This window comes from Phasianus colchicus, chromosome 1 (genome assembly GCF_987193195.1).
Source record: "Phasianus colchicus chromosome 1, bPhaCol1.hap1.1, whole genome shotgun sequence".
Classification (NCBI taxonomy): Eukaryota; Metazoa; Chordata; class Aves; order Galliformes; family Phasianidae; genus Phasianus; species Phasianus colchicus.
This window is the reverse complement of record NC_143436.1, coordinates 51616062-51639355: the sequence shown is the minus strand read 5'-3', so window position 1 is coordinate 51639355 and position 23294 is coordinate 51616062. Positions and strand designations below refer to the sequence as shown.

At 48.7% G+C, this 23294-nt stretch overlaps 1 protein-coding gene across 4 annotated transcripts; it reads right to left on the bottom strand.

The window, feature by feature from the left end:
• Window positions 1-116: 116 nt before the first annotated feature.
• Window positions 117-21714, bottom strand: CSNK1E (casein kinase 1 epsilon). Of its 4 annotated transcripts, none has more exons than XM_031600167.2 (11): window positions 21405-21714; window positions 17785-17872; window positions 11851-11961; window positions 11535-11683; window positions 10638-10866; window positions 4873-5043; window positions 3147-3295; window positions 2460-2652; window positions 2217-2356; window positions 1804-1869; window positions 117-1117 (listed from the first exon to the last, which is right to left on the bottom strand). In XM_031600167.2, the coding sequence occupies exons 2-10, from the start codon at window positions 17858-17860 to the stop codon at window positions 1837-1839; spliced, it is 1251 nt and encodes a 416-aa protein (XP_031456027.1). In that variant the 5' UTR covers window positions 17861-17872; window positions 21405-21714; the 3' UTR covers window positions 117-1117; window positions 1804-1836. The 4 variants fall into 4 exon arrangements, with proteins under 4 accessions (XP_031456027.1, XP_031456026.1, XP_031456029.1 ...); XM_031600166.2 differs by lacking the exon at window positions 117-1117 and adding an exon at window positions 1155-1274; XM_031600169.2 differs by lacking the exon at window positions 117-1117 and adding an exon at window positions 1155-1274 and having other exon boundaries at window positions 21627-21705.
• Between the last annotated feature and the right edge of the window lie 1580 nt (window positions 21715-23294).

Here is a 23294-nt window from a genome sequence, read left to right as displayed (position 1 = left end):
AAAAAGAGAGAGAGAGACAGAGGGGTAAATAAATTAGGAAAAAAAAAAAAAAAAAAAAAAAACAGGGAGGAAAAACGAAGCGTTAAATAGAAAGGATAAAAACGAACGAACGAAAAGACTACCCCACCCCCCCGCCCTGCCCACAACCCACGGGCCCCACACTCCAGTGACAGTGTGTCTGCTACAGGCCACAGGTCGCAGTGGTCAGCGCTGTGTTTCAGAGCCCCCAAGCGCCACGGGGCAGCTCGAGTATTCCTAAATTATAGTTAAAAACAACTAAAGTGGGGGGGGGAGGGGAAGGGAAGGGGTTGTGCATGGAGGGTGGATCTCACTGGGGCTGCCGGAGGGAAGGAGAGAGCAAGAGCCACCGCTCCGTGAGTTTCTGTGTAGCCCTCTCTTCTCACGCTCTCTCCGAGGAATTAAAACAAGTTTAATTACAAATTAAAAATAAAAATAAAATAAAATAGAAAAAACACGCACAGCCAGACAAAAAGAGACCCCGCTGCAGGGATGGGAAGTGGGTTCTCATCTCCCTGTACTTCGGCTCTGGATGTCTTGGCACGGAGAGCCACTTGGAACCAAGACGCAGAGAAGCCACCAAGGAAAGGAAGCCCGAGTCAGCGATGAGGCCATTGCCACCATTCCCCTCACAGCTTAGAATTTGTTTAATGCTTGAGAAAATAAATTCTGTTATTACAATAAAAATCGGACTTCTATCATCGAGTGTGGCTGGAATCTGATTCCTTCCCGGCCCACAAGTCTCCTGAAAAGGACAGAACAGAAAAGCAAATCCCCCCCCCACCCCATTCCCCTGCCCTCAGAGAAAAAGGAGAGCAAAGTCAAAATGTATATGGCTAGAAACCATATGATTTGAAAATAATTAAAAAAAATAACAAAGCAGAAGATACCCAAGGGGGAGGGGAGAAAGAAGGAAGAAGAAACTAAAACCAGGAGAGGGTACGGGCAGGCAGCAAAGGGCCCGGGTGGGCTGGGGGCAGCTGCACAGAGGTGTTTCTGCACGGCTCCCACGTCGTCGGCTCCTTGGAGGTGCTCACACTGGGGGATGCAGCAGCCCTCTCGGAAATGGCTCGTACCAGCACGGGGCACAGCTCGACTCCTCATTGGCAAAAAGAAAATCTGTTGTCGTTTGTTGGTTTTTGTTTTGTTTTTTTTTTTGTGTGTGTGTGTGATTTTGTTGGTTTTTTTTTTTTTTTAGGTTTTTGTTTGTTTTTTTGGGGTTTTTTGTTTTTTAAAAGAAAAATACAGTGAAGACACTAGAAATCAAGAAAAGTAAAAAAAAAAAAAAGAAAAGAAAAAAAAAGAGAGAGAGAGAGAGAGAGAGAAAAGGAAGTTAGGCAAAGAGGCTCTCCCCAGTAAATTCAATACCAACTGGAGCAGAACTAACCAAATCACTTTTTTCTCCTGCTCTCCTGCCACCCCTCAGTTACCTTGTCCAGTTAGATGAAATACTCTTTAGCTGTGCAAAGTTTCACACTCCTCCCCACCATCACACTGCCAGAAAAGCATTCATCAGGAACTAACAAATGGCTCCCCAGCCCAGCACCTTCTCTACCCTCCCTACCCTCCAGGAAAAACAGAAGCTACTTTCACACCCAAGATAATTCATCCCCAAGGCTTTGGCAGCAAACTTTGCTCTTCCTCCCAAAGCTAAAAAACACCTCGAAGTAAGGCAAAGGGGAAAGGAAATGTCCCCATCCCCCACAGTTACATCAAGGTTTTAGCCTAATCCCTGGTGCTAGCAACCCACTCTTTGCAGGATCCCAGGCACCAGGACTCACTCACCTAATCAAACACTGGTCCAGTGGCAATTGCTCCTCACTTCCCAAGGTGATCAAATGGCACACTTGTCTACAAAAGAAGAGAAAGAATATACAGGAGATGAAGAAAGGGCAGGGACAGCAAAACAGAGAAGCTGAGCATTTCTCTCACATATCACCCTTCCCAAGGTTCACTTGAAACCACTGTGGTCTGGAAGACTACCAGGTGAAGGCTTAAACTGAGCAAAACAGATCTAAGACCATGCTAGGCACAGCTTGCAGAAAGCACACAACTGAAGAGTGAAGCTGTAACCCAGTACCACTCCCTAGTGTGCTGCAGAAGCTTCAGGCAGCGTGCCCTCATGTCAGCTCTAACATATCAAGCAAAATCTGCTGCAGGGCCCTTAGTCTCTGCGGAACACTCAGGCAGGGGCTCACCTGTGATGCTGAAATCCGTGACACTTCTTGCCTCCCTGTGAGGTCGGATGAGGAGACATTGGCAGGAGCTCCTCGATGTAACCTCATGCTGACCTTCCGCTCCCTGTCCACTCTTGAGATTGCTCTGGGGGATGTGTTTCCTGTTGAGGCATAGAGAAGCGAGACAACACCAGTCAGCAGTTACAGCATCCAGCTGATGAACAGGGGCAGCACACATTCCCCCCGCCCTCTCATCCTGCTCACCGGACTGTTGGATTCGGGAGGTGGGGGTGGAGGCCATGGGCTCAGCGACATTGCGAAGACGGTTGCCAGTGGCTCCAGCAGGTGGGCCAGGGGGCAGTGCTCGTGTGGCTGACCCCCGGAGCTGTCCCATCCTTTCTTCTCGCTCATGCTCTCGCCGTTCCCGATCCATATCTTCAGGGTTTCGGGCTGCTCCCTGGGGCAGAGAGAGAAATGGATGTCAGTTAAGAGAGACAGCAACAACAGACAGAAAAATCCAGGGTGTTTGAACACAACAGGAAAGCAGAACTCCATCCCATAAACAAGTTCCTCTCACCATCTTCCACTCCATCTAGAGGGTGTTCTTCACGGAGAAGTATGGATGAAAGCATGTGGTACTACAGCTGCTACTGCAACCCATTATTGTCCTATCTCCCAGTATAGCTCACTCCTTCTGAGAGAAGATTTCTAACTGTACAGCAAGAGATCTATCTACTGACCCACATGTTGCATCAGATACGCTGCCAGAACTGTAGCTGTATTCCCCCAGTTAGCACTATGGAACAACTCTGCCTCTACCTGGTTCCCTTTCCCAAGTTGATCACTGGGGGTAAATACAAATGACAGGCAGTTTCTTACCTTCCTCCCATATCTCCATGCCATAAAACCCATCCACATCCCACCCAGCCCTTTTCCCACTCACACACTCACAAATTTAAGCATGTTCCAATCAAAGACATAGTCGTAGGAGAAGCCCTGGCGGTGGAAGAGGTTGCGGAAGAGCTGTCGCAAATATGAGTAGTCAGGTTTGTCATCAAACCTCAGCGAGCGGCAGAAGTTGAGGTATGTCGAGAACTCAGCTGGAGAGAGCAGAGAACAGCCACTTGTTAGACACTACTTGGTCCCCAGCCTCACTGGAGATCTACCACAGCTTTTCAGCAGCAATGTGCTGCATCTGGACAGCACAGACACAGAGCTGGGAAAGGAGGAAAACAGACTCTGAATGTTGTAGTGCTCTAGTCACAGAGAAGATTCCATCCGTATTTTTTTTTTTTTTTTTTTTTAAACAAGAGGTAATGCTCACAAATCCCTCTTCTGTCTGCTTCTTCTTGCTGCAAGAAGCAGCAAGTCACAGTGTTTGCTGAAGGAGAGGAATGCAGGCTTGCATGATATGAATATGACTGATGCCACTTGGAAAGACTGGAAGGGATAGAACTGTGTAACAGGAGATGCACTCAGCTCAGACCAGAGGTCCTCTTTAGTCCAGTAGCTTCTGGTCAGGAGTAGACAGCTACCAAAAAGGAACACCAGAGCAAGCACGTCTGATGCCTCTATTGACACTAGCTCAGCTTTGACCTGTTTTCAGATCCAAAAGTTCCTGAGTTTGGTGTTGGTTCTATTTAATAACCCACAGTAGATCCCTCTTCCACATCAATGTCCAACCTCTCCTTTAAGCATCCACATCTTCAGGGAAGGAGTTCTACGGGTCTCCTACTGCCTGCATAGAGAAGCTTATAACTTTGTTTCAAAACTAGCAAAAGCCAGCTTCATTTGGCTGCTCCAGTTCTTGAACTGGAAAAGAAATCTGCTCCCAGCCAAAAATCTGGAGGCACAGTGAGAATACAGACTTCGATCATCTCCTCTCTAACCATCTCCGTTCCAGATTCAAGTTTGCTTATTTACTGCTTTAGTAGAAGTCACCTCACTGCTCATCATCCTTCTGGTCTTTCCTGGACCTTTTCCAGACCTACTGCACCCATTCTGAAAGAGAGAAAACAACCAGAGCTGCACAGCGCAAGTAGGGTGTGAGTTGGCCATGGGTTTATGTGTACTCTTCGTGCTTTTTCTCTTTCTAGTAATCCTTTACACTTGATCCGCTTTCCTCAGTAGCCACTAAGTGCAAATCTGCTGCTTTCACAGAACCATCTATTGTAACTGGAACAGCTCACTGCTGATTGACACCTGTCAGATCAGAGCTTACTGGTTTCTATGTGACACGAAGTTTGAGCCTTCTACTCTCCCCTCACATACATCATTCTACGTTTGTCTACAATGAATTGCACTTTCTACTCCATTGCCTGGTTATTTCTGGAACTCATCTTGGTTGACCCTAATTCCTATTATCCAGAATAACTCAGGATCACCTGCACATCTTCTCACCTCACTGCCCACCCTCCTTCCAGAATGTTTTTGAGATTCTAAAAGATCCTTCCCAGCACCCTCATGCCCTTACTAAGAAAAGGCTCAGCTCTATACTAAAACATCTGTTTCCCATTTCTGAACCAGAACTGTATCATCAAAGGTCTCTTTTAATTTTCTTCACTGGTGTCAGCAGCACATCAGGGTCTGGGCCTTCATTATTCAAGACTCCATGAAGTTTCAGCAGGAGGGCAAGCCATGCATCAGACAACACAGCCATCAAAATCAGAGCACTTACAAGGGTACCCTTTGCAGAGCACCTCAATTGGCGTTGACATCTTTTTCTCGCTGATCCTCTCGTACTTTTGGCGCTTGGTGGCAGCCTTGAGGCCCTGCCAGGGCAGCGAGCCCAGGTTGAAATACATGAGCACATAGCCCAGGCTCTCCAGGTCATCACGACGACTCTGTTCTGTAGGGAAAAAGTTACATGGGGCAAGGAGTGAGTGGCAACTAGAACTGTTTTGGCAATTTCACAGCTTTGGAGGTGAACACAGAATCAAAGAAACGATCCCTCTCTCTTCTTTGGTGGTTCTATAAGGACAGAAAAACCCTAGTTTTAAGGATAGAAGAAAATCCAGTAAAAATTCCTGTTCATACTGTAGAGTTGAAGTACTCCCCACAAGAGAAGAATTATCTATTTACGAAGTGGACTGGCCTAAATCCTCAATTGGAGGAGCCTTAATTCACACAACAGCAACCCCGCATGCTTGCTCTTTCCTGTCACAGAGGAAGGGCACCTGCACTTCTCCACCCAGGATGATAGTCAGCTCAGGGATTAGTCATGGCAAAGATGGTCACAGAAAGGCAAAGTTCACAGAAACAAGCCCAACACTACACTGTCAAACATATATTCCACTTAACCTTCTTTACACAGGGCAGAAACAAGGAACTGGTGACCCCTTCTTAAGATAAACAGCTGTGCTGACAGTTAAGAGAAGCTTAACAGGTAATATTGTTAGGTAATACTGTGCAAAGAAGTTTCTGGATTGGTAGTTTTTCAAGATGTGGAAGAAAAAGGCATACTTTAACCAAAAAGGTTCTCCTCCAAATGACAGTGACTGTATAACTGACACCAACTCTACACAGGCAAGGATTGCCCTTTACGTGCCATTATAAGGATCCACTTTGTGTTTTATAAAATCACATCTAGAAGTTTTGTTTCCCAAACAAAAATATTCCACACTGAATTTGTTCTCTGTCAGGACCAAGCCATTTTAAACCAAAAGTTCACTCAAGATGGTTTTGATACAGAAGCTCCACAACTCACTGTGGGCCTTCCTTCCTCCTGCCACCCTCCTAGTGCTTCTGTGGATCAGGGGGCTTGGTAAATTAGAAATATTAGAGGAGGAGTGGCAGTGGAAGGAAAGAAAAGAAAAAATGGCCTTGATTGCAAAAGAAAAAGAGGTTCCATCGCTTCAGATTTAAGAGGAAAGTGCCTTGAGTTCAAAGCACATGAAATACTGTAAAAATGCTATAGTCCAAGACAGGAGCATAGAAGAAAGAAGCCTTGCTGATCCTCAAACTACCTTACATTGAACATGCTGAAGTAAGAGCTTTTTCTGACCTCACTAACTCACTGCCTCAAGTTGCCCACTTTAGAGGGGCTAATGCTTCTTAATCTCATCAGGCTGCTGCCAAAGATAACTACAGGACTGGCTGGGAGACACTTAGATGCTGTGGAGGAAGCAGGGAAAAGAAAGCAGCCGTATTGCATTTGGGTGAAGGCTGGCATGCATACACACTCAGACAGCTGTGATTACACACCATGCATCAAATAAATAAAGCTAAACCATATTTGATAACAACCTACACTGAACGCACATCCAGGGCCTTAAAAAACAGGTGTGGAGGGCAACCTGGATCCTGCAATTTGCCAGCCTTCAACTTACCCAAACAGTAGCTTTAACAGTCCATAATTGTGGATTCCCTGTCTGGAGCATGAACCAGAGAAATCTACTGGACAGAAGGCTATGAAGACTGCAGTCAGTGGGGGATGCTACAAGCCCTTACTGGAGGCAAGGAGATGGGTTACAGAACTAAATTGGGTGGCTCACCAGAGCACATGATGCGTGCTTCAGCACAGCAACATGACAGAGAAAAATAACTGTAAGCACAAAACCTAATTATTAAAAGGCAGTATGATAAATGCCTTACTGTGTGGCATCCCTGAAGTCAGTTTTCTCAGATACATCTCATCACTGCAGTCCACTTAAACGATTTTAGTGGGATTCAAATCTGAGAGGAGCCTGAAGCACCAACATGATGGGTTGTGGCTGCCACACTGCCTGAACAGTACTTATGCAGACCTCAGAACACCATGTATTTCTTTCACTCGTAGCCAAAACTGCAAGACCCTGGATTAAACATTGGGTGATGGAATAAGTTCACATATTCCGTTCCTTTGTTTCATTTTCAGAATCACACAAGTTTTTTTTGGGTGAGGTTTTTTTTTTTTTTTTTTGGCCTGACCTCATACACCAACAGCCACAGAAGACTGAGTAATAGTAGACAGCAAAAGAAGGCAATTAGAGTTAGAAAAAACCCTCACCTCTACGCACTATGGAAATTTTATTTAACATCATTACTTCCCACTTTTAGAAGCTTGGTAATCATTGATTAACCACATAACATCCCTGAGCAGAAGGCAAACATCTCACACCACAGACTGAGAAAAAAAATCCAGTGATGTGAATGGGCGCACAGAGCAAGTCAGCTCAGAAGCAGGATTACAGTCATGACCTGCACCTAACCTGTGGCACCACATCACACTTCCTCTCTCCGTTTCAGTTCAGCTTCTCAGCTCTCCTACAACAGACTGGGGACTGCTACTTTCAGAAGACAGATCCTCACTCAAAACCCTTTCAATACAAAGCATGAGGTCGCCATCCCACACAATGCAGCACAGTCTCTTGAATCCAACTCACTCTGCAAGCAATCTCCCCCTTCTTAGGAGTGGCACGGGGATACACTGCCAGATTCCTCCCACTCTTGGGGAGACTCCCAGCCCCCTTCCCAGCTCTGTTCCCAAGCAGGTTCCTTGGAAGGAGCAGAGTCAGAAGTGAGTAGCAAGAAGGCGAGTTACCTGATGAAGACATGTTTGGGCAAAAGCAGAACCAGGACCGTTTGCCTTGGATGCAAGATTCATGACCAAACTAGTTTCCTGACAACTGAAAGTACCTTCCAGTCCCCCAGGCTAGTGCTTTCCAATCCTATCCCAAGCAATGCAGTCCCTGTGCAGGCCTCCTTAAAACACAACTCTTCACTGGGGCTACGAGCAGTTTTAACCAAGCAATGCTTTCCTGATTACACACTCAGACCTGACACTGCACATTCTCGGACTACGCTTCCTCTTTCTCTCCCCATTGCATGACAGCAGAAGTCTGAAATGGGTGGCAGCCAGCAGGGTCAGCAAAAGAACTTGATGATGGGCACAGCCCACACTGATACTGCCTACGAGACGAGTTTGGGGAAGAAGTGGCCCCCAATCCCAGCCCAGCCTGCTGTCATCCAGACAGAGCCCACCAAGACCGTTTCCTGGGCACTCCTGGGCATTTATTTCAGACCTCACCAAGTTCCAGAGGGTGCAGGGGACTCTCATCCCTGGAGCATGTGAAAATTGACTGGAATGCATGAACCAAAGCCTGCACAGTCCACTGACTCCCCGAACAGCAAGTCTCCCACTATGGAAACCCTCTCCAATCTTGCCTCCTACTTCTTCCTTGGTCACTGGGAAAAGAATGTGTTTCCTCCAGACATCGGAATGCCCAGTCCTTAGCTTGCACATTCAAATAAAGGCATTTATTCATTTGCTATTCCCGTCACATGAATACCCCAGCACCTGGTTCCTTCCCTCTCTCAAAACTGCATTAATGGAACATTATGACAGAGAATTTAGTATCTGACAAGTCAAAAAAAATAAAAATTAGTGACAGTTCCCATGGCAACGCTGCTAACTCACAAACATGTCTGCCATTTATCCTGTGGCAAGGTCTTGAGAAACAGGAAATTCAGCTGCAACTATGACACTCCATCCCCTTTGCTCCAGGCAAGCCATGTAGCCTTTATATGATTCAGGACAACTATCTGCAGCATGGAGAAAACATACTTGAGACCTGTTGCACTGAGCAACTCACACCCAGCATTTCAGAAGCAAAGGGCATGAAGAGAACAAGTGACTGCTACATTCAGATTGATGGCCTATGCAGTTTGCCCCTGGATTAGCACTCGGGCACTGTTTGTTCATCCCGATACACAAGCCAACCACCAGTAGCAAAGGGCTAAGTTAGGGGTCAGATGAATAATAAATTCCTTAAACAAAATAAAAAAAGCCCACAACCAGACATTAGCATCTCGTGCTTGGTTCAGACAGGGAAGGCACACATGAAAAATAAAAATAAAAAAAAAACTGACAGACATAGCAGTAAGAATTATTTTGTGCATGTCTCCTTGTGACAGTTACCATGGCTGTGGAAATCCTGACCAAGAATTCAATGGAGAGTCAGTTATATATAAGCAGGTCAAGCCAAAATACAAGACCAACTTAGAGAGCACCTCAAGAACTATTTTTGCTATGTGAAAGAGGTCAGGAGATCATAGCCCACTCTCAACACACAACACTCCTCATTTTGATATAAATAAAACATTTTTGGTATACAGCTACACAGTAGTAAGGAAGGCAGACAGTGGGAAATTGCTCTATTTTCTGCAGGTGAAGTCTTGTAGATGTTTTCTCAAGAATCCAGAGTCAAGAGGGGAGAACTGAAAGCTTTCCCAAGAATACTAAGATACGAAATCTTGCAGAGACTGTTAGTTTAAGATGTTTGAATTCTCTGCTGTGATTTTCAAATTCCCAGCTTATACATCTCAGAAGGTCTCCCAAAAGCCAGCAGAGCTATGAGCGAGCTGTGTTCGACAGGCAAGCTGCTTTCAATGTTTCTGCCAATCGGGTTTGTCAAAGTAGCAGAACAAAGTCAGCCTGTTTAGAAGGAACCCTGTGGTAACAATGAAACTCTAACACTGGGGACAAAGAAGTCACACAAAGAAGTAGGTATCCAGTCAGGGAAGAGAAAACTGCAGGCAGATTTCATCTCTGCTCCCCAGATCACCCAGGTGTTGTGCACTGAGGCTCACTGTAAGGACAACCTTGGGTGACTTCAGGAGGTTTAAGTGCCCTGGCTGTTAACCTGTGTGGGGTATCTGCAAAGCCTGTAACAATGTCCAAAACCAGTGTAAGACCTGGCTGAATTCTCAGCACTAAACCAGCCTTAGGCACCAAGCACAGAGCCCTGCTTCCCTACAGCTGCCTCATGTTTACTCTGAGGTGAATGAGACAGTGGAGTTCAAAAACCCACAGATTTTAGAGGCCTATGAAAGAAATTTCTCACTGTTACAAAACCTGCATGTTTGGCAGTAGGAAGCCTCCCCTTATTCCAGCTCCTTGTGCATTTCCAGCACACTGCTGTCCCCATCCTCAGTGGTGGCCTGTAATACTCCAGCTCCGACAGCCACAAAAATCAGCACTGATACAGACAGTCAGCAAGAGGTTTCAGCTGTGTGTATCCCTACAGACTTAATGTCTCCGAATGCCTTTTGCATATCTACAAGCCTGCAAAAATTGTACAAGGCAGAGTTGGTGGCAGTAAAGTCGAGGAGGTCACAGCCTCACTGCTGAAGTAGGGTTCTGCTGCACTAAGCAGTCCATAACACAGTCCAGTAGACCATTTCTGCTTTTAGGAGTTCAGATGGCCACAGAAGACAGAGGAGAGGCCACAGAGACAAAGACAGAACAATTAAGTTATTTGCCTATGATCTCCATACATGCCAGTAGAAGAACCAGGCACAGAATCCAGTAGCCAGCTAGCACCTGCTTACTGGGCCACGCTGGCTTTATGACAACTCAAACCCCAGATGTGGTATTGCAACCTTCAGAAGGCATGCCACCCCCCTGCAAGATAGATGCCATGTCCCATGGAAAGCCCCACCAAGAGGCAACAGCAGGCTCACCGATCCCCAGGTGGGTGTTGATAGAAGCATAACGAGCTGTGCCAGTCAGATTCTTGTTTTCCCGGTAAGGTATGTGCTGGTGGGTCCGGGCATCTCGGTACTTCTTGGCCAAACCAAAATCAATGATGTATACTAGGTTGCCTTTTTTACCAAGCCCCATAAGGAAGTTGTCTGGCTTCACATCCCGATGGATGAAGTTCTTGGAATGAATGTACTCAATACGGCTAATCTGAAGGGGAACAACAGAAAAAAATTCAAATTAAACAAAGTGTTAGAAATGAAATGAAAGCTCATTATAGCTGCATGTATTAAAAAGATATCTTACCCTATCAAAGAAGGAAAAGGTACCCCTTGCAGAGAATACCAGAGATGGCAGTCAAAGAAAAAGATGACCCTCCCCACCCTCTGAAGGCAGCAGTATCTGGAAATCTAAACCCCACACACCGTCAGTCCTCAGTTTGGAAAGGTCACCATTAGCACCACAAGGAGGTATGGGAATTGACTTTCTATGGATTAGAACCTTGAGCTTCAGGACTGACACCAGTCAATTTCCAAACCTAGCCAGGCTGGGAAAGGAGAGGGTCCAGAAGGGTCCTAAGACCAGGGCATGTGCTGTTTACTCAAAATGGATAGCAGTGTCAGTCATTTACCATGTAGGTAAAAGCATCTGTGCATGTAATACATGCACAGATGTGAAGGTGAGCAAAAGAGGAAGGAAGGACAGAGATCAGAAACACCCAGCAGCACCTAGGATCCAGGCCTTCATCAAGAAAGTAAAACCTGGCAGCCACTTGCTGCTAAATGAAAAAGCCTGGGATGTAGCATTTCTTGAGCAGAGGGGAAGGGGGGGTGGTATGGAAAAGGAGAGTAGGCACAAATGCTTCAGAGGAAACTCACCATCTGGTCTGCCAGGAGCAGAACTGTCTTGAGACTAAATTTGCGGGAACAGAAGTTGAAGAGATCTTCCAGGCTCGGCCCCAAGAGCTCCATCACCATCACATTATAGTCCCCCTCTGCTCCACACCACTTAATGGAGGGGATACCCACTGGGGAAAAGAAAAAAAAGATTAAGCCACAGAACAGAGGAAAACTGCTGCATCCCCTGCTGACAAGGTTCTATGTAATACCAAAATCATTTTCTTTCTAAGGCCCTCCAGAATAACTCCCTATTTCAACCACTCCCCCGGCCCCATCTTTTCCCTCCCTATCTCACCTCCTCCTTGCATCATCTTGTAGAATTTGCTTTCAATGTGGAGCTGGGGATGCTTGGTTTTGACACATTCCAGTTTGATAGCCACCTCTTCACCAGTTGCAATGTTGGCTCCTGCATAGAAATGAGAGTTAAAGGAAGATTGTGCAGGCTTCCACTGAAGCTATACTTTTAACAAGGCCCATGCAGATGCCAAAATTTCGGGGTAAATCTGAAGGTTTATTCTCTGCAAAACAAATGAGATTATTCAGCCACTTCATACCAAGTTTCCAGCAGTGCCATTTGCAAATACAGGCACAGAGGAAGGCACATGACCAGTAAGCCAGCTCTGATCCTACAGACAGGCTAGGACAACAAGCGCCAGGCTTTGTGAGGACAACCTGTATCAGCATAAACTATCCTGAGTAGAAGTTTTAGCTGACCTTATTCTTAGCCCCCAGAACACAAGCCAGCCATCCAGGGAGTGATATGGAATACATCTTCCTTGGTAAAATTTCTGGTTACCTCAGGTTCTAGAAGTCACACACTTCAACAGGGCCAATTAGTTCAGGAGGAGACATTGTTGACATTCCCAGCTACCTCTGGGCTCTCAGTACAGACAGTTCACAAATCTCCAGCTTCTCTCTCTCCTGAGGATTTTAATAATGTATTTAATCTTTTGCCAATACAGAAACATTTGCTACATCCAAAATTAGAAGCATGAAGAAGTAAACTGAATCCAGTAGTGAATTAAGCTACTCAGATGCCTTTTGTTGAAGGTACTGCTAGCGAGTTTGCAATGATACAGAAGCACCTCCCTGCACACTTCTCCTCAAAAAGAAGCAAGCTGCCAGCCACGAAAGCCAGCACTCTGGTCCCAAAGGGCACTGCCAAAGGAGGAACAGGCTGATCCTTCTCTCCTATTAGCAGAGAGGATTCCAGATGTTTCACATCATCCTAAAATGGAAAGAACAAAGATCTGTACACAGGTCACGGGAATGACACTTAAAACTTGCTTCTCTCTCCCCCTTTCCCGTGCCTGCCTGGAATACAGACAAGTTCTTCCATGTATCAGGAACTGTTGTTACAAGTTGCACTCAAACAAATCAGAGAGCAGCTCTGATTCAGAGCAACTACTCAGCACTGCTCCAGAATATGCATGGGGAACACCACAAGTGGAAAACAATGTTTTGTAGAAAACCTATGGCACATTTTGGTAGGCCTGGTGAATTCATGCTCCCCTGTCCCTGTGTTAATGGTCAAGGTCTTAACAAAAAGTCCACCAAGGCAGCTGTTCTATCAAAAAAGGAAAAGTTCATGCATCTAGATTTCTTCTCCCACTGGATACTAAGGTGATCCATCTCCTGCTAAAGGATTCAGGCACTGCTTGTACACAGAGTTAGCCAAGAGCTCACTGCTAGCAACAAGACGTCATCTAGATATTACAGCATCAGGTCAAGATAGGCAAGCTGCAAGGAATTTGAAAGAGAGGAACAAAAACCATCAGGGCCTGGAGGGATTGATTTACTAAGGAAGATTAAAAGAGCTAAATATGTAATGTAGACAAGAGATACAACTAAGAAGGGTGGGGAGGAAGAATGGGACATGACAACAGTCTGCAAATATTTGAAGGCTGTAAACACTAAGGAGGGAGAGGAATTATTTAGGGTGCTCTGAGGGAGGGGAAGGAGGAGGAGCAATGGGATGAATTTAATAAGGGCTTTTACTCCAGAGTCAGGCAAACAGAAGGGGGAAAAAGGCATCCCAATTGCTAGAGCTAAGTATCTAAGTGTGATTTTTTGAAAAAGGCTGATATTTCCCACTGAAAAGCCTACTGGTCTGCAAAGCAAGTCTGTGCATTCTCCTCACGTCACACAGAACCCTTCTGACAAAGATCAAGAGTGGAAGGGGTTGAAGAAAGAACAGCAGAAGGCACTCAGACCACAGTACTAATGTGGCCACAGGCTGGTTATCTACCTTTTAAATTCGTGTTCAATCACGAGACCTCATTCAGTGTGGAAACACCCAGCATATCCAGATAGACAAGAGCATTTCCTTTCTCTTTCCCTTGCCTTTGTAAAGATTTTCCTCCAAATCCTCAGCAGCAGCTCCCTCATCCCTCCCCTGGGGGATTTTTCCTTCTCCTTGTCCATCTGCTGACACACGAGCAACAATGACTCTTGTTGACTTCTGGCAGCATTAGCATTTTCAATGAACCTTACCCCCCAAAGCTGAACAGTGGCAAGACGAATGTGTTCTCATCTCCCTACTGCCCTGCATATTTAGGAAGATGACAACGCATCCATTTACAAGGCTGCTTGCAGGTGGGGGGGTGTTATCTATAAGCACGTAAAGCAGGGAAATGGAAGGTGTGCAGGTGGGTACGTGGGAGGGGTTGTTAAACACCACGAAAGCTTCATTTCTGCAAAATATGAGTATGCCATTCAGCGTGGCCTCGAGACCCACAGACTCCATAGCCCAAATACTTGTGTCAGTCTCTTACAGGAAGCAGAAACTGTGGCCTAGGATGGTAAAATGAGGATGAATCACACCTAAAACAGGGTGGTTCTTTGCTGAGGATGCATGTACCTCACACTTGCAGATCAGCCCCCCCACCTCAAGTATCTTTAGGTTGCTCCCTTGGCCATTTTTTTTTGTTTAGAGAACTAGCAGACAGCAAGAATCCAAAGCCAGGGGTCTCTCTCATGCTTTGTTCATTGCTTTAAACCACCATCTTTCAAAAGATACAAACAACAAAAGTAACAGCTCCCTGCTCCTTCTCCAGACTGAAAAACCCCAGACAAACACAGCAGAGCTTGCCTAGCTTCAACCAGTTGAGAGACGCATGTAGGATCAGGGATAATTCCTAACATCCACCCCCAGTCTCGCTCCGCTGTGGGGGCTGCACAAACACTACTCATTCATCACGAGCTGTTTGAAACGGGGCCCTGGGGACAGAGGATGTCACCTGCTAAACAGGATTTTAAGAGCAGAAGCCTCGCTGCGTGTCTGATACTGCAAACCTTCCGCATTGAGCAGGACAACGGGTTCTCCCCACCACCAGCTTAGCGACAGAAAAAAGGAGGGCTGTGAGCAGATGGGGGAAGTCAGAGGGCGAGAGAGAGTTAACAGTCCAGGAAACAAAGGAAATCGCTCCCCTCCCATTGAGGAGGAGCTTGCAACCAGGAACTGTCCAAAGCCCTGTCCCGGCATGCTTTGTCTGCAGAACAGATCCCCCCCTTCGTCACCCTCCCCCCTACTCATCCCAAGGGCTCCTCTGGTGCACCCTAGTCATCTATATCACAGGCAGCACTGTGCCAGGGCCCCTTCACCAACACCCTAACAAAGCAGCAGCCTCCCAACAACCCCAATGTCCCTGTGGCTCCTCTAGGTTTTGCTCCCCTGGGGTTTCACTCTCCTTTTCAGAGGTGAGCAGGCTCAGGCCTGCTGCCATCTCAATCCCAGTGCCAATCCACCCAGTGCAGGGGAACTCTGCTCGGCACATATAACCCTCAAGGTAGAGCACAAAAGCAAGAGACTGCCATTATCTGCATGATCTGAGCCCCAGATTATGATTAACAGGAGCCCTCCCTTTGTGTGTGACCGTGTGGAAATTCGCATTTCCTTCTGGCAGGAAACCCAAAAACAAACCTCAAGGAGTAGAGCACACAGTACCCACATATCACAGAAGCACCAATATTCTGTAAAAGCTGGGAATAAAGCATCCAGCCCAAACCAGCCTTCAGATACAGACAAAACTCATTCGTCTCTGCTCCATCTCCACTCCATCATGAAGGAAACCTAGAGGTGGATCTGGTGCAGGAGAGAAATTCTAGTGAATAAGTCTCTGTCTGCAACCCAGGCCTTGAGAGGATAGCATGAGCCCAATCAGCAGCACAGACTGCGAGCCTGATCCCTCCAGGCTGGGGTGTCACCCTGGCTCCAACAAGTCTCACTATCACTGCTTCAAAACAGGCTGGCCTGCACCTCAGTGCAAATCACAAGGGCTTTGATACTACGTTCGAGTAAACCAAGCCACTGAGGCTCCTCACACTGGGCACTGGAGCTTCCCTGGATGCTTGTGTGGCTTAGTTATGGGCAAGGAGGGGACAATCTCTTCACTTGAGCCACTGCTTTTCCATGCCCACTTTGTACAGGTGTGCAAATTGCTACATGATGCAGAAATGCAGAATCAGGCCTTCCCATTCAGTGCCTCCCTGCTTTCTCCACATGTATCCCAGATGTTCTGCAAGATCACAGCACCTTCCAGTGTTTTGGAAGGGTCTGGAAGGCTCCGAGCTCAAGCATAGGTGGAAATGTTGTATCCAGGCTAAGAAATTGTCACCCTTTGATCCCTAGCACCTGGGTGTTGCATGCACTGTCACCTGAGACACTAATGGGCAACAGAGGAGTGACAAGCAGGAAGGGCTGCAGTGATGGCATCACAGAATGGAATTGGGATCCCCGATCCATTATTTATCACCTTTGTTCGCGCTCTGGATGAAGGTGGCAACAAAGCCTGTTACCAGTGATTCCCAAAGGGTACTTATTCAAGGGGAGCTGCCAACACCAATCAAGAGAGAATAATAAAGCAAGGGAGAGGTGGAGATAAAAGCCAGAGGTAGAAAACAGGTGATTTACAAAATGAGGCAAAGTAATCTGAACTAGAGGTATTCAACGAAGGCAGCTAGGGGAGGGTCAAAGAGATGTTGCAGAACCTGGAAGAGACCTCGCACAATACAGCTGACAGCACGTTCAGGCCAATTCTGCAACGTGATACAGTGTTGGTGATGGGGGAAGCCAAGGAGACCCAAAGCAGCCTATGCAGAGGCATCGTGTTACAGACCGTTCAAGGGTAGCCCTTCTCTGCCCAGCACTGGAAATGCCGCACCTAAAATGCTGTGTAGGCTCCAAGCTGCTCAGCAGATGGATAAACTGGGAAAAATTGGAAGAACAGCAACAGTGAAGAGCAGTGGATGTAGCGGGAAGCAAAATACGACTCATCTGAGCAAATAAACAGTCAAGGAGCATATGATAACCATCTGTAAGTACCAAAAGGGTGCACACACCAAGAAAGGGTCTGCAGGCCCATTCCGCTGGCCTGGAGGACTACAGCTTCAAAGGTAACAGTGCAAAGTGGACAACAGGTGAAGAAACTTCACGGATGGTTCTGTCAGGCTACTGGATAGTCCTGCCCCTCCAGCCCCACAGAGTTTGCGCCAGCAACATCAGTGGGCAAAGCATCAGGGAATAAATGCATATACACCTCAGTGAGCTGGCTTGGAGGTGCTTCTTCTCAAGTGCTGCAATAATACAAAACTCAAGAGTTCCGCAGGCTTTGTCCACCAATCCCATCAGCACCTCCCAGCTGAGGCTACCCCAGATGATAACCCTAAATTCTACCCCACCCATGTTCTACTAGATCTGGGCCCCAGAACTTTAGCCAGGCCAGCCTCCTCCCCGACCTGTTTTACACCTCCCTCTGTCAGGCCTCTCTCTTTCAGGTGCTGGACCATCTCTCCCACTATCAGCCTTCCATCGCTCCATTCCTTTTGCCCTGGAGGAAAGTCCATCTTCTCCCTTTCCACCACCCACTCTGACATATGGGTTTATACCCACACACACCCAAGCTCAGTAAAAGTCAACAAGAGAGTTGGAGCAAGGTACATAACAAATACACTCTCAATAGTCCAGAGCTAGATCAATTTGACCAAACGTCACCATGTCTCCACTATCTGGGAGACAAAGTGGAGCTCATCCCACCCTCTGTGCCATCAGAGGATGGCCAACAACTGGCAGTATTTCTTGAAGCTTTTTTTTTCCCCCCCACCTCCACCATCTCCAATCTTACATGGTGCTAAAAATATCAACAGGCAAATATATATTTATCAAACCAAAAATAATGACGTAACTGAGAAAAACAACCACGCAGGTGGAAGGACACAGACTGACACTCACCTAGGTAAATGTCTCCAAATGAACCACTGCCAATCTTTCTGCCCAGCCGGTATTTGTTCCCCACTCGAAGCTCCATGGTTTAGTGGTGCTGAGAAAAGAAACACAAAAAAACCCACAAAGTCAGAGCAGAAACTGGAACTGAATCGTGCCCCATGGAAGACTGCAAATCTTCCATCAGTTACACCCAGCACTTGCTTCAGAAGCTGGACATAGCTCCTAAATCTCGAAATATTTCACTTTCTATGCAGCTGCTGTACAGAAATTCAGGTGACCATAAACAGCATGAGTTAGAAACACTGCAGGAACACGACCAACTCAAGAACATCATCTGTGTTCCCATCATGGAAATGCAGAAAGGTTGAACCTCTTTCCCACCATCTTCTCCACAGAGCTGGGGAAGGAAATCTCTCCTAACAATGTGCCAGCAGGTGACTGCTTCACACTTTAAGGAGCACCTCCTTCACAGTAACCTAAAATAAGAGGCATCAAGACACTCCTAGACCCGTGGGACAACAGGAGGGACAGGCACATGGCTTTTGAGAAAGAATTCTCTCTGGCCCAGCACTACACCAGCACCATAGCTGCAACAAAGTGCAGGAACCAAGGGCTGTGAGACAGACTTACAGACTGCCAGGAGCTAGTGACTCCACCACCCCTAGGTGGAGGCTGGGGCAGCAGGAGACACCACACAGGAGTGAGCTCTGCGAGAGGCAGGTTGGGAGGAGGACGGCCATTTGCTTATCGCCACGCACCTCTGCTGATGCGATCAGCAGCCTCCACGCCTGTGCTACCCACCCAGGTGTGCTGGCTGCTTGTTTGCAGCCTTCCCCCGGCCTTTCGCCCCAGGTGATCAGTTCACCCTTTGACCTGCTACACCCGGTTAACGTAGACAGGCTCAGCCTACTCATCCTACAGAGAAAATCCAGAAGGTAGGAGGCTCTCAACCCCATCCCACCCCAAACAACCCTTCTGAAGCACACAGCCCCATTCCCGACAGGTCCCTTTTCCCTCCCCGCTTCCACGGACACCAACTTGTTCTAGGAACCAAGCCAACGAGCACGGCTCCTCTTAGAGGCATTTGCCACACTCCTGATTTATGCAATGCCACAGCATTAGCTTACAGAACACAGACACAGAGTCTACTGGGGACAGGAAAGGTGAGGAATGATTCATGTTTTCCCAAGTAGGTGAGAGGAACTTTCCTTTGCTGCAGCTAGATGGGAAGGAGGCAACACCGAAGGAAAAGACAAAGGTGGGAAGAAGAAATGGTTCTGAGATGCATGCACAAAATAATCCTAGCTACAGGATTCTGGGCACACCATAAACCCCAAGCTGCCCCAGGAGGTGGGATTACAGGAAGAGGAAGGGATGAGCTACAGGGATGTCAGGGAAAATAATCCCATCAAGGCATTCAAGGGACACTGCAAACCCTGAAACCAGGCACAAAGCACACTGAGGTGGAGTTCCCTCAACTCTATTTACTCATGCATGTGTGTTTCTGTGCGTCTGAGGAGCACAAAACCCCATGGCTATTTCTGACTTTCTTACTACGAGGAATGCAGGCAGTGCCTTGGGAGCCACACTGGGAGGCCTGGGCACAGCGAGCAGACATGGTTTCCAACTGCTGCCTGCTGTTCTGCATCACCATGTTAACATACATCCGACTTGCTCGCCCTCCTACGCCAGCCAAGGATCAAAGGTCCACATTCCCAGGAACCCAAACATCACGACAGCTCCCCTGCCAGCCACAGATCCCAGCAGGGTCCCACCATACCACGGTCCCACCCTTCTGGGACAGCCAGGAGCCAGGTTAAGGAGGGTACCCCGCACAGCCAGGCTGCGGCCCTTCTGGCTGATTGAGCAACAGGCTACAAAGGGGAATCTAAAAAATGCTCTGGGGTGAGGGGGTGGGAGCAGGGAGCGGGATAATGGAGTGAAAAATCACGGCCGCACAGCTGTCACTCCTCCTTATCTCCCCCCCCAGCACAACACAAGTGTGCTTAGGGAACAGAGCGGGGAGATGATGGCCAGAGGGTGGCCACGGGGATCTGTGGTATGGGGGCACACCACCCCCAGCAGCAACTGCTCCAGGAGTCCCAACATCCGCCACATTTGCTGGCTGCCTCCCACTCCACACGCATACCCCCATCTACAGTTCCTGCCCTTATCTCGTCTTCGGGTCTACTATTACAGAATGAAGAACTCGCATATACAATTTATATTGTGATATTTAAAAAATTACATCACTCCATGTATTATTTATAGATGCTTACAATTAAAAGGCCGTGTGATGTTCCTTCCCCAACCCCCACCACCCCAGCAGACCTGACCCCTCAAGCCAAAGCAGTGCACCCAGGGCCGTGGGTCCCTTAACCCATAGCGTTTTCCACACAGTATTAACACACCACCACCTCAAAGCAAAGCGTGCGCTCACGTTAATATCCACCTCACACCTACAACATACTACAAATACTACGTGTCGCTCCCCGCACACACACACACACACCATTTTGCACCAGGGCCCTTTTATATAAGATAAAATACCCACGTACATACACACAAAGGCCATTATATAAAGGCAGGATAGAGCCGGTCTTGGGGCTCTGTGTCCGACGCCAGCCATTTCGCAGGGCAGAGCGTCACCTCGGCCCCACACCTGGGCAGTGGGGACAGCGGAGGGGCACGAAAGCCATGCAGCACCGAGTTTGGAGGCCACATAATGGAGGCTGCGAGGGGAAGTGGGAGCGTGGGGGGTGCCGTGCCCGTAAGGGCTGTGCAGGGCTTTTATTTCCTTGTCTGTGTGTGTATATATGTGTAGGAGATAAAGGAAGGGGTTGGCAAAACACAGTCATCTGAAAGAGGTTTTTTTTAATAATCAAAATTAAAAGGGGAAAATTAAAAAAAATAAATAAATAAAATCGGGAAAAAGAGGTAAAAAAAAATATGGCATTTTGATGGAAACGCGAGACAGCGAGCAGCCCCCTCCCTAAGCCCCTTTCACATTTACAAAGAGGAGGTCTGGCAGATGGGAAGGGAAAAAAAAAAGAGAGAAAAAAAATAATAAGAGGCGAAGCGCTGAAGACCACCTTTTCGTTAGAAATAGCCACAAACAGGAAAAACAAGGTGGGGGGGGGGAAGAAGAAGGAAGGAATAAAATAAATATATCTCTCCTGACACCCCCACCCCCTACAGGCACAACACGGCCCTACCCGGGCTGTATTTTCCGGGTAGATCACACAAAGCGACCACCCCCCCGAACGGCAGCCAACTTCCCGGCTCCCCCCAACCCCGAGCCCACCGCGGTCGCCCCGAGAGCCCGAGCCTCCCCCCCTCCCCCCCGCTATACCCTCGCGTCCCTACAACGGCCAGGCCCCGAGAGCCCCGAGGGACAGCAGGAGAAAGAAGGGGGGGCAGGGGGGCGACCCCCTCCCCGCACCCCACAAAGGGCCTTTTGTCCCCGCTGCCCCCCGGCCCGGCGCATCGCGCCCTGCCCTCCCTTCCCCCGCCCCTCCTTCCTTCCCTTCCTTCCTCCCTCCCTCCGCGCACACAAAGAGCCGGAGGGGCCGCCTTTCCCCCGGGGTTTGCGCCCCAAGATGGAGGCGGGCGCCCCCCATACCCACCCTGGCGGGAAGGGGGCCGTGTGGGGCTGCTGCTCCGCCGGCTGTCAGGAGGCCAGGCGGCCGCGGCGGGGAGGATGACGGAGGATTGGGGAGGGCTGGCGGCGGCCGTGCCCGGCGCGTCCCTCCTTCGCTCGGCTCAGCGCGGCGCGGCGCTGCCTGCCGCCTCCCGCCCGCTCGCCGTCCCCTCCAGCCGGCGTGTGCTCGGCACAGCCCGGCGCTCACCCAGTTTCCATTGAGCCCCGGAGCCAAACCCACTGATGTCACCCAGCGCAGCCCCGGCCCTCCTCCTCCTCCTCCTTCTCCTCCTCCTCCTCCCGCCCTCCCGCCGTTAAAGGCACAACCGCTCCTCCATCCGCCGTTCCCTCGGCCCGGGCCTGGCCCCGCAGACGTTTCCCCTCGGGCGGGCGGGCTCCCTTCGGGCTCTCGCCTGTCGGTGCTCGGCTGTGGGGAGCGAGAGCCCCACGGCCGCCCCGTTTTCTCACGCAATTGTGTGCTCTGGCTCTGGAAATTCAGATATAATCGAGTTTTGTGTGTGGCGATGTGTGCAGCCCCGCAGTGTGCTTCACTGGGGAGCCCCACGCCACCAAGAATGGTGGGCTCTGTTGGGATGGGGTCACATCTCGGGGTGCGAGGGCAGCAGCAACCCTGAACGCAGGCAGCGCGGCCCACACTGAGCACCCATGATGGCTTTTTGCGTGGAAGGTACCATCAGGATAACCTAGAACACGTCGTCCATTCCTCTTCTGGCTGTCCCCAGGGGAAACGCAGCCCTCGGGGGTGAAATCGTGAAGTGTGTGCACGGACACTTCAGCCGCCTTTATTTTAATCATTTAGGGCTTAAAATAATAAGTCTTTAATTAGAAATGTTGCCTTAATTGAATTGTAATCAAGTTTTTAGTGCTGTTAGCCCAGCTAAGCGGGTGATCTAATAACACCCACCTCCTTCTCTCCAAGCATTGCCTGGTTACACCTCTTCTTACGGAGTGATGCCTACTGGGGAGCCTGGGCCAGGGACTGGGGGGTATTGGTGGATGGATGGCAGCTGGGCATGAGCCAGCAGTGTGCCCTCGCAGCCCAGAAAGCCAACCGTACCCTGGGCTGCATCCAAAGTAGCGTGGCCAGCAGGGAGAGGGAGGTGACCCTGCCCCTGGAGACACACAAGGTCAGGCTGGAGGGGCTCTGAGCACCCTGATCGAGCTAGAGGTATTCCTGTACATAGCAGGGGAGATGGACCAGCTGGCCTTTAAAGGTCCCTTCCAACTCAAACGATTCTATGATTCTATGGAGAGAGCACTGCTGCTGGGCGTGCAGAGGATGGGTTGCACAGCGTAGTTCTCGCAGACCCTTTGGGATCTGTTCTTACGGGAAGATCATTGGGTAGCCCCTGATAATGGCACTATAGCCATGGGCTGAGTCTCATGGAAGCCCTGTCCTGCTCTGCTGGGTGCTTGGAGTGGTTGGAAAGGTGTATGATTTTCCATGACCAGGGAGCTGGAGCACTTAGCGAAACGCATGGGTAAACTGAAGCCCTCCCCAGGGAAAGCTGAGCTCCAGTGACCTGGCAGACCTCAGTGTGCTGCCAGATCGCGTTTGGCAGCTCTGCCTGGCCCACAGTGAGAAGATTCCTGTTTCATCTGCTATCCAGGGAAGGACGTGCTGCTTCAAAGACCGCAGTCACATCTTCACATAGACTTGCCCATGCTAAGAACCTGCAGCTTGATTCATCCACCAGAGCAGACCTCCAGCAGCCCCAGGATCCCTGCAGTGACTTCCTACCAGGCCAGGGCCTTTGCTCATCTCACCCAACTTACCCTGGGCTGCACCTCAGCTGCCCTCCTGCCTCTGATGTAACGGAGGCACAGGGTTAGCAGTGTGTCATGAGAACCACAA

What these genes read in the sequence shown, in the direction of transcription:
- CSNK1E (XM_031600167.2), bottom strand. Translation starts at nt 17,860, where the DNA reads ATGGAGCTTCGAGTGGGGAACAAATACCGGCTGGGCAGAAAGATTGGC. An exon ending in CTCCCGAATCCAACAGTCCG is followed by an intron (nt 2,357 to 2,459) that starts GTGAGCAGGATG and finishes ATGCCTCAACAG; the next exon opens with GAAACACATCCCCCAGAGCA. An exon ending in CACGGATTTCAGCATCACAG is followed by an intron (nt 1,870 to 2,216) that starts GTGAGCCCCTGC and finishes CTTCTTTTGTAG; the next exon opens with ACAAGTGTGCCATTTGATCA.